We start from the raw sequence: 15,953 nt of genomic DNA on the forward strand, positions 1-15,953 counted from the left end.
TGTCAACGAACCTCTGCACCTGCAAGAAGTGGGTTTAGACTGTGTCCGGTTTCCTGCTTGTATTTCCTGTCCGATATTGTTCCCATCTATTTTGTCCTGTTTAATAGCGATCTCCAGTTTCGTTCCCGTCTAGTTTGTCCTGTTTAATTTCGATATCCAGTTTTGATATCAATCCTGTCTGTCTCTTACTGTCCGGTATCGACCCCATCTGTCCGATATCTGCTCGTCCAATTTGCATCGATCTCGTCGGCCTCTGGATTCCTGTCATTCCACCCCAGATTGCTGCATTACGTCTTCCGCTTAACGATCGCCGAATCACTGGCGTTTGGGTTAACGTGCATGACTGCCCCATTTCCCGTAAAATAAAACCTTGTGTGAGAGATGTCACGCATTTGGGTCCTCCTCCTGTTCTGGTTCTTGGCACATTCATATATTTAGTACATTTTCATAATCAAATGTATTTCCTTCCATGTACATGTGTACAAGAATGACAATGAAGTATATCTGAATTAGAATCTTTTTTATAATTTAAAAGGTTTTCAAACTGTATTTTTTGTTTGTTAACTCAAGTTAGGCAGGGCTGAAAAGTGAGACCAAATAACTCAAAATGAATGCGAGTAACAACAAATATTAGCTTGCAAAACGCAAGTTCCGTCTGCGTTGTGTTTTTAAACGCGGTATTTGAAAGTCAGCTCCTTATCAGGACCAGAACGGAGACAGGACCCACTTACGTTGCGTTTCTCACAAGTTTTATTGGAAGAAAGAGAAAGTGTTGCACCCACGATCTGGTGATTGCTGGACGCGGGAAGCAGGTCACTCTGAACGGGGAAGTGGATCTTCCGTGGCGAGCGATAGCAGTGTCAGGAACGGAAAAAACGGTCAGCAGCCGGGACAGGAGAGCAAAAACGTGGTCAGGGTCGGAACTGAGTCGTAAGCCAGGAAAGAAGAGTAGACGTGGTCGGGGACAAAAAGAGGTCGAAAGCAGGGACGGGAGAGTAGACGTGATCAGGATCAAAAACGGGTCGAAGCCGGGGGACATAGAGGAGCAAAAAACAGGTGGGAGTCAGGGTCGAAAAAGGCTTGCCTAGTGTTAACTGAGGTTCGCAGACGGACTGACAAAAGGGGACAGATATGAGTAGGTTTAAATAGGGACAGGCAGCCAATCAGAGTCCGAGGTAGTTGGCGCCAAAGGAGCGGGCACAAGTGATTCCCATCAGCAATCATGACACTCCTTGGATTTAAAGCACCAGTACTCGAGAGCCACATGTCCTGCATGTTTTTGTAATTCCTCTGCTCTAATACAGGTGATTCCAACGAGCTGAAAATTTGTATCACATAGTCGGTGAAGCGAAACCTCCTAAACATGCAGGACATGCAGCTCTCGAAGACCAAGTTGGCCACCCTGACAAGACAAAGCAACAGAAAGTAATAGAAAGATATTTTTTTTGATCCGATAATGCCACCCAACCTCATTCAGACCTTAGCTCCGGTGGTTCCCAAGTAAATTGAGTTTGATACTCCTTGTTTAGACAATTCATGCCGTTGCATAGCTTCTTTTATTAAAAGACAAAAATATAATTAAATCATAAACTATGCTTAATCTATGCTCAAGCTTCTCAACTTTCAAAACACAGTCCACGATATAACTTGAAAGCATACTGAGATCCAAATTAAACTTGTTGGTCATTGGGTGTGATGGTCTTCAAGATCGTTACATGTTCTTGGTTCCAAAACTGGATCCACCCTTTTTGAGTAACGGTAGTTTTTACTATGTGGCTTCCTTGTACTTGAGCAGGCCAGCTCCCTTAGTCATCCCACTCCCTGTGGTATATGTGTTGTTATTTATAGTTTTTCTACATTCAAAAAAATTTTTCTAGTTTATTTTTCAGTTCGAATTTAAATGGTAAATGGTCTGCATTTACATAGCGCTTTTCAAGTCAATGAAGACCTCCCAAAGCGCTTTACAATCTGCTTCACACTTCACATTCACACACACACTAACACACCAATAGCGGCTCTGCAGCCATGCAAGGCGCCGACCTGCTTATTGGGGGCATTAGGGGTTCAGTGTCTTGCCCAAGGACACTTCGACACGGAGGAGCCGGGAATCGAACCTGCGATTCGATACCAAGACGAGCGCTCTACCTCCTGAGCTACGCCTAGCAAGCACCGGATCGTGGGCGCAGTCCTTCCTCTTTTCCTTATGTAAAACATAACGCAATTTGGTCCTGTTTCCGTTCTGGCCCTGATAAAATTTTGATTTAAAAAATATTTTAAAAGATAAAAAATACTTGTTATTTCATCACAAAAAAAATGACTCAAGAAAATTGATATCTTACTTATTTTACGATATTTTTTCTACACTACATTTTTGTCAATAAAATTGAATATTCCGTACAATAATGATTTCGATTTTTGGATTGCCTCATTTAATCCCTATTCTGAATGTAAAAGTCGAAGGAAACATTCTCCTTTAACTTTCATTGATTAAAATCCAAACTTGCATAAGGCGATACATTTTCTTTGCAACCACCCTGCCCACGCTTGGGTGTGTTCCTCCCACATCCCCAAAACATGCTCGTTAGCTTAATTGAAGACAGTAAATTAGTCACCAGTGCGGATGGATGCCCATCTCTGTCCTTTTCGGAAGATGGGTAGTCTCCAAGTACATGCCACTGTATTTACTGACCACTTAAACAGAACATGATGATTAGTACAGTAGACCCCCGGGATATCACATTAATCTGTAATGAGGTAGGGGCCATTAAGTGAAATTCTCGTATGACGTGGGGTAAATCTATCTATCTATCTATCTACCCTGGTCATATCTCTCGAGAGGGGTGACCAACAGCAAGACACACATACAAAAACAAAGAAAATATAAAAACGGAAAAAGTAGCAAAAAACACAACCAAAAATGTTTGGACCATGGCCAATCCAATTGCCCAGACACCCAAACACACCGAACTCTCTCTAAAACTAAACTCTCGCGCTTCCCTACACTCTCGCACCAACTCTCGCGACATTTGTCGCCCTATTGACATAATTCATGCACACCTCACATTCTATGCTGACACTATCTCCAGCACGCTAAGAACTTTGACATTTAAATTGTTTAATATCTCGTGCATTCGTTCAATATGGTTGGTGTAATGTGTAAAGAGGCGAGCCGTTTCTTTTGAAACAAAAGTGGATAAGAAAGATTGATGCGGTTGAGAAAATGGTTCGATCACTTTTTTCCGGTTACCCTCTAACATGGAGGAGGAACTCTTGAAGCGCATCTCCAAAAAGTAAGTTAAACTCGACTTTATTCATCTATAGAGTATATTATTTTATGAAATGTTTTTTTCTAGTACAAAACAATACATGTTACTTATACAAGCCTTAAACATACTTAACATACAAAATATAGCACTGAAGCAACTTACGAACGATCTCATTAGTCAGTAGGGCAACGTCTATACTATGGATGTTTATGAACTGAACTGTTTATTTTGCTGTGCCCGCAGGTGTGAATCAGGACGGCCAGCCTCTCATCGAAGGCAAGCTAAAGGAGAAGCAGGTCCGCTGGAGGTTCATCAAGCGTTGGAAAACTCGCTACTTCACCCTGGCGGGAAACCAGCTGCTCTTCCGGAGGGGCAAATCGGTATGTGCGGGATGAAAATAACACTTACACACACCGTTCAGTGTCATGGTAATCAGTACCAAAGTACATGCAATAGTGGAAAGTCAGCTCGAATGTCCCAGCGGAGAACCTGCTCGAGTCAACCGGAGCAGGTCTTGGCCTTGGGACTTAGTCCTTGGGGGATCCCCTAGGCCAAGGTGTGATGATTCAACAGTATGAGTCATTTTTTTAACAGCCTAACATGAAGCAGATCATATAAGCGTGACCAAGTTGCAAGTTGTGTTTATCGAAGGGAAAATATGCATCCAAGTAACACGTTTTCCCCATTAATGTCGAAATTTATGGACCACAAAGCTGCAATGGATTGTCAACTGGGAGCTTGCTCAATCTGAGCATCGCACTGTTGCCATTTTTAAATAATGGACTGGACCGGTCATGTTTCAAGTGATGGTTTTTAGCATACAAAATAAGTTTAACACTGTCAAAAATAACAATATTATACAGACTAAATGCTGAAGAAAATGTCAAAAGTAATACCCAAGATTTTGGTTATTTCAAGACTTAAGCTTCTCAATATCCATCCATCCATTATCTGGAGCCCATCCCAGCTATCTTCGGGCAGTGGGCAGGGGACACCCTGAACTGGTTGCCAGCCAGTCGCAGGGCACACAGAAACAGACAACTCACTCGCTCGTTCACACCTAAGGACAATTTTTGACCGGCCAATCAACCTGACATGCATGTTTTTTGGAATGTGGGAGGAAACCGGAGTGCCCGGAGGAAACCCACGCAAGCACGCGAGAACATGCAAACTCCACACAGGAGGGTTCGATCTCATGACCTCAGAACTGTGCCGCGAATGCGCTAACCACTGCGCCGCCGTGCTGCCCAGATTAATCCATAAAAAAGACAAACCCAGCAAATGCTTTAATATATTAATTAAAGGAACAGTGTGTAGTATTTGACCATTAAATAATAATAATAATAATAATTTCCTTTGTATTGTCATTCTTTGTAACAATGTACACAGAACGAAATGTCGATACACCTGACCCGTTGTAGCGAGCCGATGCAGCCGCAGCCAACAGAGGGCGCCGCCATTTTTTACCAATGTAATAAGTCTTAGGTATGACTCGGCCGAGGCGCGAACCAGCGACCTCCCATGTCACTGTAGGTGACGGCAGTAGCTCAGGAGGTAGAGCGATCGTTTTAGGATTAAGGGATCCCAGTTCGAATCCCGGCTTGTCCGTGTTACATGTCGAAGTGTCCTTGGGTAAGACATTGAACCCCCAATTACCCCCAATAAGCAGGTTAGCGCCTTACATGGCTGCACAGATTACGGTCGCTATTGGGAAATGTGAAGCACAATGTAAAGTGCTTTGGGAAGTCATTGACTTGAAAAGCGCTATGTAAATGCAGATCATTTCAGATCACTTCATTTCACCAAAAACAAGTGTGAAAAAGCAGGCAAAGAAAATACAAGCTACGGAAAATCAAATTGACCAGAGCACACCATTTTCTTCTGCTATTTTTTCCCAGTATTTCACAATGTTTTTCCTCTTTGAGGGTACCCGCAGCAGCAAGAATGTGAACAACTATGTCAGGTCCACTTAGTTGAAGCTCACGTTATGTAAAAATATAAAATTTGCCGACCACCAAAACCCCCTCTCACATCACCCCTGTCCTTCAGCAACTCCACTGGCTCCCAATCTACCATAGAATCAATTACAAAACCTTGCTCCTTCCTACCTCTCTGACCTCCTTCACACTGCCATGCCATCACGCACCCTCAGATCATCTTCCTCCCTCCATCTCACGATACCCCTGCCCACCTCAGCTACATAGGGAGCAGAGCTTTCAGCCACTCTGCCCCCAAGCTCTGGAACTCATTGCCCCCTTACCTCTGAAATTCTGTGACCCTGTCCACTTTCAAATCCGGACTCAAAACTCACCTCTTCAGACTTGCCTTCTCTTGACCAACTGCCTCACATACCGCCTCTTTTAACTCTAATATGTTTTGTTTGCTATTTATTACTTGTTTTACTATTGTTTTTCTCTTGCTTTTTTGTTTTGTCCTACTCATGTGTACAGGGACCTTGGGTGTCCTGAAAGGTGCTTTGAAATACAATGTATTAATATTATTATTATTATTTGGTAGCCTCACTCTACAGACTAGCGCAGGGGTGTCAAACTCATTTTAAGTCGGGGGCCACACAATAGAACAAACATTCTGTCGGGGGCCGGACTCGTAGATTAAAGAGAAAGAAAAAGAGAGATAAAGAAAGAAGAGAAAGGGAGGGAGGAGGAGAGAGGGTGGGACAAAGGAAGAAAAAGAGAGAGAGTGGGAGAGCGTGAGAAACAAAAGATAAAAAGTCGTGAGAGAGCGGGAAAAAAAAGGGAGAGGAGAAAAGAAATCCAAAGAAAAATAGAAAGACAGAAGGAGAGAAAAGAGAAAAGAAAGCGCGAAGGGTATGGAGAGAATAAGAGAAAAGAGAGAAAAGGAAAAAAGGAAGTCAGAGCAAAAGAGGTTAAAAGACACATAGAGAGAAAGAGACAAAGAGCAACAAAGGAAGACAAAAAGAGAGACACAGAGAGTGAAAGAGACAGACAGAGTGGGAGAAAAGGGGTGGAAAAGAAAGAGAGAGAGAGAGAGAGAGAGAGACAGAGAGCGAGAGAGAGAGATAAATACAAGTACAGTGTCTTTGTGACAGGCACCTGGCTTTGGCAACATCAAGTTGACATATTTCAACCTGCACCTTGTTTTTCTCTTGCGCTTCTCTGAGTGTTATCTCGCGGGCCGGATTCAATCCCTTAGCGGGCTTGATCTGGCCCGCGGGCCGCCTGTTTGACACCTGTGGACTAGCGGATGGTGTACTTCCAACAAAGTTCAATGTGATTTGAGTGGCCATCTTGTGGTAAAATTTTGGTATTGTAGCAAAATGAAAAATGTAAGAATAGGTTTTATAGGAATTATTTCGGTTTATCGTAACGGATTTAAAAGCCCACAGGCCGTAGTTTGCACATGGTCGGTTCTACCATCTCAAATGTTCCGACCAATGAGTCAGTTGATGAATCACTGTATGTTCCATGAAGTCAATAGTGAATAAAAAACGTGATGGTAAACAGCAACAAAACCGCGAGTGTGGCCACAACGACACCGGTCAACAAACACACTGGCTAGCTAGTTATGCGGTTAGCGCCACGTCACTCGGGCTTTCCCGAGAAAAGCCGACGCACGTTCTGCACCCGTGACAGTTCCAGACAGTTTTACAAGGATTTTGCAACCTTGTTTACGGCCCTTGAGGCGCTTTAAAACAGCACGTTTCAACATTCAGTCCATTTAATCACTTTGTGTGCGAGTCCATGTGCTGGCACCAGTTCTGTTGTGCGTCTGTGTCTATAAATGTATTGGCGGATCACTTTGCTGTCTTGAAGATCTGTTATTTTTCTTATTAATTTGGTTTTGGGGGGACTCAACAATAAACCCACCGGATTTAACAACTCATCCGGAACATTTAGTTATTTTGAAGTAAATTTTCTACTACAGTGGAACCTCGGTTCTCGACCATAATCCGTTCCAGAACCCTGTTCGAGAACCGATTTGTTCAATCACCGAAATCGTTTTTCCCATTAAAAATAATGTAAATCGTTTTAATCCGTTCCAACACCTTGAATGTTTACCATGAATGTTTAACGTAAACATGAAGCTAACCAAGGCTAAACGTACATTCGCGGTATCGTAATCTTGCGTACGAAAGATTACGCTAACATGAACGTGTAAAAATAAAAAATCAGGTCGTTTACAACTCATTTAACACCACAAGTGGCTAGCGCTTTATTGGAAAGGGGGCTCCGTTCCAACACCCTGAATTTTGGGCTCAGTTTATAGCGTTATCGCAATCTTCCTTACGAAAGATTACACTAACACGAACGTGTAAAAAAAAAAGAATAATGAATAGGATTTCTTACCTTTGTGGTGGTCAGCAGAAGGCGCATGCTGTATTTCCCCTAGCAAGATCGGAAACTCGCACACCTCTTTCATATTTAGCTATTATGTCTTTCTTAAAGGCAATAGTTGTACGAATAACTTTTATCTTTTCACCTGTCCTGCTTGCACCGACCTTCTTCGGAGGCATAGTTAGGGGCTAAAACACTCCGTTCATCGATATTAAAAGCGAAAGCAAAAACAGGCAAGTGCACACGTGATAACAGTTGGTCACGAGGGGTGGGGGCAATCTACACCATTTACACCCGTACGCCGCTCAGCATCGCACTCTAGCGTACGCACTCACGCATTACCGGCGTTCGAACTCCGAATTTTTGACCGAACAGCGAAGCAAGAATTTCTCAAAATTTTTGGTCGAACACCGATTTGTTCGAACTGAGAGGCGTTCGAAAACTGAGGTTCCACTGTATATGGGGGGAACAACATATCCACGGGGCCTTTTGATGTCATCTCATCTCATCTCATTAGCTGCACCGCTTATCCACAGTAGGGTCGCGGGGGTGCTGGAGCCCATCCCAGCAATCATCGGGCAGTGGGCAGGGGACACCCTGAACTGGTTGCCAGCCAATCGCAGGGCACACAGGGACAGACAACTCACTCGCTCGCTCATTCACACCTAGGGACAATTTGGACCGGCCAATCCACCTTAAATGCATGTCTTTGGAATGTGGGAGGAAACCCACGCAAGCACGGGGAGTCTGGTAGCTGGATTCGAACCCACACAGGAGGTTCCCAAGACCTTAGAACTGTGCCGCACACACGCTAACCACTGCGCCGCCGTGCTGCCCGCCTTTTGATGTAGCTAAACATGATAGAAGCCTGGCACGTTCTTCGAAGAGGTATGGAAATTGGCACGAATGTAGGACCTGGAGACATACAAATAAACAATTGTTGCCCAATCCAAAAATGTACAGCAAATTAACTATGTATTTTCTATGTTATTTGTGGAAAATCTTAGGTATCTTTAGACATATGCATGACACTGCTAGATAAAGCCATTCAGGATTTGTTGTCAATGTCACGATGTTATGCACCTGTACCCGCTCCTTTGGCGCCAACTGCCTCGGACTCTGATTGGCTCCCTGTCCCTATTTAAACCCACTCCTTTCTGTCACCTGTTGTCAGTCCGTCTGCAAACCTCAGTTTACACTAAGCAAGCCTTTTTTTCGACCCTGACTCCAACCGTTTTTTTGATCCTGTCTGTCCCCCGGCTTCGACCCGTCTTTGATCCTGATCACATCTACTCTCCTGGCATACAAGTCGTTTCCGACCCCGACCACGTTTTTGCTCTCCTGTCCCGACTACTAACCCGTTTTTTTCCGTTCCCGACACTGCCATTGCTCGCCACGGAAGTCCCACTTCCTCGTTCAGAGCGACCTGCTTCCTGCGCCCAGCAATCACCGGATCGTGGGTGCAACCCTTTCCTTTCTTCCAATAAAACTGAGAGAAACGTAACGCAAGTGGGTCCTGTCTCTGTTCTGGTCTTGACTGTCAAGGCTTGGGGCCAAATAATGGGACCGAGAACCAATGTTCCCTCTAATTTTCCACAGGTCTGAGCGATCACACATAGTCGGTGAGCAACGCTTGAAACAACTGTGAGCCACCATAATCATAAGTGTGGCAAGATAATTAATTATCAAACATGTCCAAAACTTGACATCAAGTCACATTTTGCTGAGTTTCCGGCAATGCAAAATTATTTTTCTCTTTTGAATGAATTGACTTATGTACTATTGCAAAGGTTGTACGGCCTACAAACGTCGTTTGTTCTTACAATTCTTTCACAAGATATTCATTTCTTTTTATTACCTGATATATTTTGTCGCATAATATTACAACCCGAAGAGCCGTGGCTCCCGGGCTTTTTTAGTCTTCGTTGCCAACCTGTTTCCGGACCTGACTTCGCCCCGTTTTGCCTGCCTGTTACCTGACCTGTTTTGCCCCGTTACCTGCCTGCCTCCTGTTACTGACCTCGTTTTCGAACTTGACACCGCCTTTGCTCTCCAGTCCCGGCCGGCGACTCGTAATTCCCGCCTGTCTTCGATCCTCCTCGCTAGACACGGAAGTCCCACTTCCGCACCGCCCGCTCATCTTGTCCGTCAGCCATCGATTGTGGAAGCAAGCCCTGCTTTCCTTCTTTATTAATAAAAACTGAGAAAACAAACGCTACTGGGTCCTGTCTCCATTCCTGGTTCGTGACATTTTCCAAATCAAAAAGATGGGCGAGGGAAATATATTTTTGTTTTAATATGGTTTCTTTGGTTGGAAAAAAACAGTAAATAAAGACTTTTTATGTGCTGTAAAAATGCGTAAAATAAATATTACATTTCAACAAGGGGTGTAACTACACAACTATGAGATGAGAAGTAAGATCCGCTGGTATGAGTTCTTGGGTGGGACTGTATAGGTTGCCACTCTCTCACTGGTATTGAGTTGTAAGAAACACGGGTACAGGTTGTCTCCTTGCTCTCGGAAACATTTTATATTGTGACACGAAGTCGTGGCTCCCAGGCTTGAACCCCTGCCTAGAGAACTTATCTGCAATGCAAAACTCCGGAGCATATCTCCTGCGCTTGCTTTCCACTTTCTCCTATGTCCCCTATGTTAAAATAGTTCTGCCTTTTAGGAGCAAAGTCACAGGCCAGGCAGGTGGCTGTTGTAAACAATTTGAGCCCTACCCAGTGTTCCCTCTAAGCCGCGCGCGTGCACAATTGCGCACTGCTCGCATATTCTCAGCGCACAAGAAAATCTAGCCAGCGCACAAAAATGAGGGCTCAAAATGACTAATTAAGAAGCGACTTAAGTCAAAGTTACAGTGCATGAAGGTAAAAACAGACGGGTTCCCCTGACGTTGTGTCCTAAATGTGGTATTTTGAAGTCGAACGAAGTTTAGTAAAGTTAGTAGAGTTTGTCGAGAAACGGCTTCTTTGGCTCGGCTCACTAAAAGGAACCGGCTCTTTTGGGTCCTTAACGGCTCTTCAGGTTGTTTTTGCTTCTTTAATCCCTACATGACCAAATATTATGTAAAATTATGCACAAAATGACATAAAGGAAGGGGGGAATAGAAAAAAAAAGAAAATAATACCAAAATGAAAAAGTAGTGAAAAGCTGAGAAAAAAAGAAACAAAAGGAAGAGAAAAAAAGACGGAAAATTTTATAAAAGAGACAGAAAAAAAGAAAAGAAAGAAATGTAGGAAAAAAAGTAAATAGAGAACAAAAAGAAAAAAATAACAGCTCGGAAAAAATAAACACAATGAGATTTTTTTAAAGGAATTTTTAAAAAAGTAGAAAAAAACACGGAAAAAATAAGAAAAAGTTTGTGTTGCATTCAAATAATTTCCAATTATATCAAGTGAATCTTGTTGCCAATATTGTACTTCCACTAAAAAAAATGCGATTAAGTACAGTTCTGCATCTTACAACCGACTAAATAAGCCCCCAAAAATGTTAATATTATGCGACAAAATATATCAGGAAATAAAAAGAAATGGATATCTTGTGAAAGAATTGTAAGAACAAACGACATTTGTAGGCCGTACAACCTTTGCAATAGTACATGAGTCAATTCATTCAAAAGAGAAAAATAATTTTGCATTGCCGGAAACTCAGCAAAATGTAATTATCTTGCCACACTTGGGATTATGGTTGCTCACTGTTGTTTCAAGCGTTGCTCACCGACTTTGTGTGAACGCTCAGACCCGTGGAAAATTAGAGGGAATATTGGCCCTACCCTAAACTTATTTGAGAAACGATACAAGACATTTTTTCCCGGTAATAGCCTTTAAGAGGACAATTTTAGATTTAATTTTTTATACACTTGCGTATTGAACTAAGGAATATTCATAGTATTTGGTAGCACTGACTTATTTAATGATATTTTTCACGATAACCCTTGCAGAAGGACGATCTGGACGACATTCCCATCGAGCTTAACAAAGTGCAAAGCGTCAAGGTAAACGTTGGCTTCCTATCTTGGTCGGTTTGACTCTAGTAGGCTTCTGCCTAACTGCTTCCTTCTGCCAGGTCGTGGCAAAGAAACGTCGTGACCGAGGCCTCCCTCGGGCCTTCGAGATCTTCACGGACAGCAAGACGTACGTGCTGAAGGCCAGCGACGAGAAGCACGCCGAGGAGTGGCTGCAGTGCATCAACGTGGCAGTAGCTCAGGCCAGGGAGCGTCAGAACCGGGAGGCAACCACCTACCTGTGAGATGATCATCGTCTCCTGCGGCTGACATTTTCAAAACTTGCTATATTTAGAAAGTTGGAGCAAACAGTGTTATTTTGGTGGCTAGCCCTGATGTAGACTAAACCTGCCTTTTTGTGGTTTTGGTTTCTTATTCTGTTTCACATTCCTGTAAGAAAATCATAATTTTGCAAATGTCCTCTCATCTTTTCCAAAGGGGAAGCTCACATTACCTTCAAAAAACATGTAGGGAATTCCTACGAGGGTCTTTACAGAGGTTTAGGTTGCTTTTCTTTCACAATCGCTGTCTGGATTTTTTGGGGGGGGGAGTCTGGGCGCCTATTCTCATGCTCTACGGGTCCATTTCATAGCAGTTAGGTCAGAAAACATTGCGGTAAGTTCACCAGAACAATTGCCTTTGAGATGACACCTCTGCACTGTGGTAGTGTTTAATGGTACTTGCTAAATCAGGGGTCTTTCTGAGTCCCTACCGATACAGTCTCGTAACCGATACTTCGGCAATACATGAGAGGAAAATATAATTCAGATTCAGATATACTTTATTGTCATTCTTGTACACGTGTCCCGCACAGTTTCCTTGAATGTACAGATAAATAAAATGTTGTACTGAGTTAGAGTATTGAAGTACTAATAATATACTAAATAATTATAGCTATGTATAGTGTTATACAGTAGTGCAAAGAGTGCAAGAGGAGCAGCTAACCAGATGTGCAAAATTGGCAGTCAGGTAAACAAGTCACTATACAATAACAATAACACTGGAGTACGATAGTGCAGAGGAGAACAGATGTGCAAAGGAGTGGCTAGGTATAAGAGAACTGCCAGTAGTGCAAAAAAAACAAAACAAACAAACAGATGTACAGATTAGCAGCTGTGTAGGCTTACTGTGTGTGTGATTGACCATTTAACAGTGAAAGTATCATTTTTTGGATTATCTGCATGTTCCATTCAGTCAAACATTAAAAATGACAAAATAATGAAGGTTAGTCTTTTTACCATAAGCCTATTTAGAATTGTAGTGACAATGTGCATTTATGAATGAACAAACATGCAGACATTTAAAACTAAATGTCCTTAAATAAACCATTTTAATGACGTTGCTTTAATTCTAAACGTTTCAAAACCAAAGTCATAAATTAGGTCTCTTTTCATAGGACTACATTTAATTATATGCATTGATAAACTCAAAATGAAGTACAGTATGCTCAGAAGATATTTTTCCATTAAATTGAAATGATCTCATCTCATCTCATCAGCTGCACCGCTTATCCTCAGTAGGGTCGCGGGGGTGCTGGAGCCCATCCCAGCAATCATCGGGCAGTGGGCAGGGAACACTCTGAACTGGTTGCCAGCCAATCGCAGGGCACACGGGGACAGACAACTCACTCGCTCATTCACACCTAGGGACAATTTGGACCGGCCAATTCACCTGAAATGCATGTTTTTGGAATGTGGGAGGAAACCGGAGTGCCCGGAGGAAACCCACGCAAGCACGGGGAGAACATACAAACTCCGCACAGGAAGTCTGGAGCTGAATTAAAACCCACGCAGGAGGTTCCCAAGACATGAACTGTGCCGCACATGCGCTAACCACTGCTCCGCCGTGCTGCCCTAATTGAAATGATATTTAAATAAATAAAATAAATACCTGATTACAAGCTGCACCTGTCATGAATCGGAACGGGAAGCAGGAAGTAGGAACTCATTTGTGTAGACGTCCTCACACTTTAATTGAGAAAGAAAAGTTGTCCAAAACAAACAGACCAGACCAAAAAACAAAACGGGTCAAACACAGGCAAAACTACAAACTAGGCATTTCCAGAATTAAACAGAACTTGCAAGAATCTCTCAGAATGTTACACCGAAGTGCATCAAAGTCCAACAAGTATAACCATGCATAAACAAGTTTTCAACAACGATCTGGCCCCGCGCAGTTCAAAAGGACACGTTTAAGTACCCACAGGAGTAATCAGAAAATGCGAGTCAGCCGGTGTCAAGGGGCGGTGCCAGCTGGGCGCCATGGCAACCGTCCAGAACCTGACAGCACCCAGTACATTTTTACAGAAAAAAACACTTTCTACCTGCATAAACTGCACCTGATTATAAGCTGCATGTGCCCCTATTTAAACATGAGATATTTACAAAGAAAAACGGCACAGAGTTTTAGTAATATACGGTACCTTAACCCCTTAACTTGGACTTTTGATAAAAAAATACGTGTTATACGGTCACTGAATTATTTCAAGCCACATATCATTAGAAAGTTTAAACTCTTGGGATTCAAAATATACTCACCAGAGTGACATCACGATCAGTCTGAAACAAGATACCTGAAAACCAAAGCTAAGGTAACTTATCATTATGTCCACTGGCTGTCTTCAACTTCTATGAATGTGTTACATCACGGACAATCCTTAGAATTCACCCGTGTAAAGTATTTACTCCAAAACTCATGATAATGCCAACAGATAAATAGGAATCAGCCTTACATATTTCTGCTTCGTTGGATATTGCTTCTTGTAATCTGCTTGTTTCGCCACATAATTTCTGTTTACAAATAAACCGAATTGTAAAATGATTCCCAATATAGTACCGTAAATTCTGGACTATAAGCAACTACTTTATTCCCAAATGTTCAGCCCTGCGGCTTATTCAGAGAAGCGGCCAATTTATGTAATTTTTCTAACGGCCACCAGCGGTGCTAGAGTATAAAAGGTAAGATTAAGACCAGTAGAATATGAGCGCCAAGAAAGACTGCATCCTCTTAGTTTACTTTCAAATTGTCCGAATTACAGAAGTTCTTTCCGATAATGAGGAAGACGCCTTTGATGGCGATAGTTATGTGGAGGAACTTGAGGACGATCTACCGTTAAATTCACAAACGCGGGATGCTTTTTTTTAACAGGCACGCTTGATGCATTGCGAGCGTGATCCTACAAGCGCGTTGGTACATTTCACAGGCACGATTTGGGATGAAAGTTATATTATTATTATTAAAGCCTTGAAAACTCTCTCAGTATACCGTTTTTCTTTGTAAATATGTATAACCTTGTATAATATGTATTTGCAACTGTATATTTTTGTAATGTATTTATTTTAGAGACTTGTTCTGTTATGTTTTCTACAGGCCAATCAAAAAGAAGGGGCGGAGCAAACGCGGGCTGATGGGAGGTGGGGTAAAACTGAGTTACCGGTTTTTTGTCGCAGCGGACAATAGTGGATATATATTTTTCCCACCCTTAACTTTGGAAATATACATTTTTTTCCTTGGATTACTTTCAACAGGACCCGGACAAGTCTGCATCATACGTTAATTACGGGTATCATTTACCATTCATGATGTCAACTGTGGTTTTAGGATTGTGTACAATCTACTTAGTTGCAATCGCGGAACCTACAGTCTGGTTTGCATTAAAACTGATCATGTCACATGTTTTGATGCGGGCGCATGCGGCTTATATAAGGGTGCGGCTTGTGTAAGTACAAAAATGGCAATTCACCTAAAAAGTGGCGGGTATGGCTTATAATCAGGTGCGCTCTATAGTCCGGAATTTACGGTAGTTAGCCCTACCCTTTTGATGACACATTTCCATGATGAGGGTATATTCATGAACAAAGCACAAAGTTACATGAAATTGGGGTCTTCGTCCTCACATATATTCCACCTGTCTAACTCTTGTATCGAGTGCATCAAATGCACAAATTGCCCGCATCGTTGCATAAGCCGCTGTCAGAGAAGTTACTTCAAAACAACTGTGACAAGCCTGAGGACTGTAATTAGTGAATTCAGAACAACCAAGATTGTCTTTGTCACTCGCAATGGGCAGCAGAGCAACCCACTCAAGTGCGCACTTACCAAAACTGCCAAAGTGCTCTCCCCCTCGTAAGCCTTTTATTGCAGAGCAAGCAAAAATACGTCACAATGGAGTTTTACAGAGTTTGCAGACGCGGACGGTGAGCATAGTATCATTTTCGCTAAAGTAAACAGACAACGTCTTGTTTTAACTGAACATCTGACCGTGTGAGTGAATATAATATGCTTTACACATGATCATTTCTGTTAAAGCAAAGAGACAACCTCTTGTTTCAATCAGACTGCTGAGTAAAAGTGACGTGCTT

General features: G+C 42.5%; 1 protein-coding gene across 3 annotated transcripts in view; it reads left to right on the forward strand.

Moving 5' to 3' along the window:
* The window catches only part of veph1 (ventricular zone expressed PH domain-containing 1), a 105,349-nt gene extending 92,272 nt beyond the window's left edge, over positions 1-13,077 (forward strand). For all 3 annotated transcript variants that reach the window (XM_088346354.1, XM_088346357.1, XM_088346356.1), the window contains 3 exons: positions 3,510-3,646; positions 11,530-11,583; positions 11,655-13,077. In XM_088346354.1, the coding sequence (XP_088202480.1) occupies positions 3,510-3,646; positions 11,530-11,583; positions 11,655-11,837 (374 nt within the window). In that variant the 3' untranslated portion in view covers positions 11,838-13,077. The remainder of the gene's footprint in view (positions 1-3,509; positions 3,647-11,529; positions 11,584-11,654) is intronic.
* Positions 13,078-15,953: the final 2,876 nt, after the last annotated feature.

The sequence above is a fragment of the Urocampus carinirostris genome, chromosome 10, assembly GCF_059441175.1.
Source record: "Urocampus carinirostris isolate Australia breed hairy pipefish chromosome 10, RoL_Ucar_1.0, whole genome shotgun sequence".
Lineage (NCBI taxonomy): Eukaryota > Metazoa > Chordata > Actinopteri > Syngnathiformes > Syngnathidae > Urocampus > Urocampus carinirostris.